Below are 1,397 nucleotides of genomic sequence, written 5' to 3' on the forward strand. Positions count from 1 at the left end.
AAATAGAATTCTTCCCGGCAAAAATGTGAATCCAATGCTCAAATTTGTTTTATTACATTTTGGTGAGTACAGGTATTTAATTCTCAACAATTGTAACAAGGAAGGTAGAGAATGAGGTCACAGGAGGTTCCCTTTCTAAGGGTATAATAGAGGTATAAATAACCTACAGAGACTTCTCCTACTTCCCTAAGTTTGAATGCCCAGTAAAATCCTGGGAAGAAGAATGATGTGGGGAAACTGGACAATTCTCACTGAGTTTGTTCTTGTGAGCTTCTCAGCCCTGTCCTCTGAGCTACAGGCTCTACTGTTTGTCCTTTTTTTGATAGTTTACCTGGTTACCCTAATGGGCAATGTCCTCATCATCCTGGTCACTACAGCTGACTCTGCGCTACAAAGTCCTATGTACTTCTTCCTCAGAAACCTGTCCTTCCTGGAGATAGGTTTCAACTTGGTCATTGTGCCCAAGATGCTGGGGACCCTGATAATCCAAGACACAAACATCTCCTTCCTTGGCTGTGCCACTCAGATGTACTTCTTCTTCTTCTTTGGGGCTGCTGAGTGCTGCCTCCTGGCCACCATGGCATATGACCGCTATGTGGCCATCTGTGACCCCTTGCGCTACCCAGTCATCATGGACCGCAGGTCCTGTGCCCAGCTGGCAGCTGCCTCTTGGTTCTCAGGGCTTCCAGTGGCCACAGTGCAAACCACGTGGATTTTCAGTTTCCCTTTTTGTGGCCCCAACAGGGTGAACCACTTCTTTTGTGATAGCCCTCCTGTTATTGCACTGGTCTGTGCTGATACCTCTCTGTTTGAACTGGAGGCTCTGACAGCCACTGTCCTATTCATCCTCTTCCCTTTCTTGCTGATCCTGGGGTCCTATGTCCGCATCCTCTCTACTATCTTCAGGATGCCCTCAGCTGAGGGGAAACGCAAGGCCTTCTCCACCTGTTCCTCTCACCTCCTGGTTGTCTCCCTGTTCTACAGCACGGCCATCCTCACGTACTTCCGACCCCGATCTAGCAACTCTCCTGAGAGCAAGAAGGTGCTGTCACTCTCCTACACAGTGGTGACTCCAATGTTGAACCCCATCATCTACAGCTTAAGGAATAGTGAAGTAAAGGCTGCACTGAAGAGGGTCATCCACAGAAACCTGGGTCCTCAGGAACTATGACTGACTTAGATGGAAACTGAAGGGGTAGAATGTAAGGAAAAAGGAAAGAAAAACAAATTCCTCAAATGAGTTTGGGGTTTCTGTACTCTTCCCAGGAGATGCAATATGCTTACTGGGATTTTGGACTTTCCACTAGAATTTATTTCTGAAAGAACGTGAACAGTGAGAGAAAGTACTGCAGTAGGCCAGGCATTCTGTGGGACTTTGGTACCAATGTCTCTGGGAT

At 47.2% G+C, this 1,397-nt stretch overlaps 1 protein-coding gene across 1 annotated transcript; it reads left to right on the top strand.

Annotated features, from left to right (window-relative positions):
* Positions 1–223: 223 nt before the first annotated feature.
* Positions 224–1,171, top strand: LOC134375716 (olfactory receptor 10A4). Its single transcript, XM_063094387.1, has one exon. It carries the CDS (start codon positions 224–226, stop codon positions 1,169–1,171), a length of 948 nt encoding a protein of 315 aa, XP_062950457.1.
* The last annotated feature ends 226 nt before the right edge of the window (positions 1,172–1,397 follow it).

Source organism: Cynocephalus volans, chromosome 4, assembly GCF_027409185.1.
Source record: "Cynocephalus volans isolate mCynVol1 chromosome 4, mCynVol1.pri, whole genome shotgun sequence".
In the NCBI taxonomy this organism is placed as follows: Eukaryota; Metazoa; Chordata; class Mammalia; order Dermoptera; family Cynocephalidae; genus Cynocephalus; species Cynocephalus volans.

What these genes read in the sequence shown, in the direction of transcription:
- LOC134375716 (XM_063094387.1), top strand. Translation starts at nt 224, where the DNA reads ATGATGTGGGGAAACTGGACAATTCTCACTGAGTTTGTTCTTGTGAGC.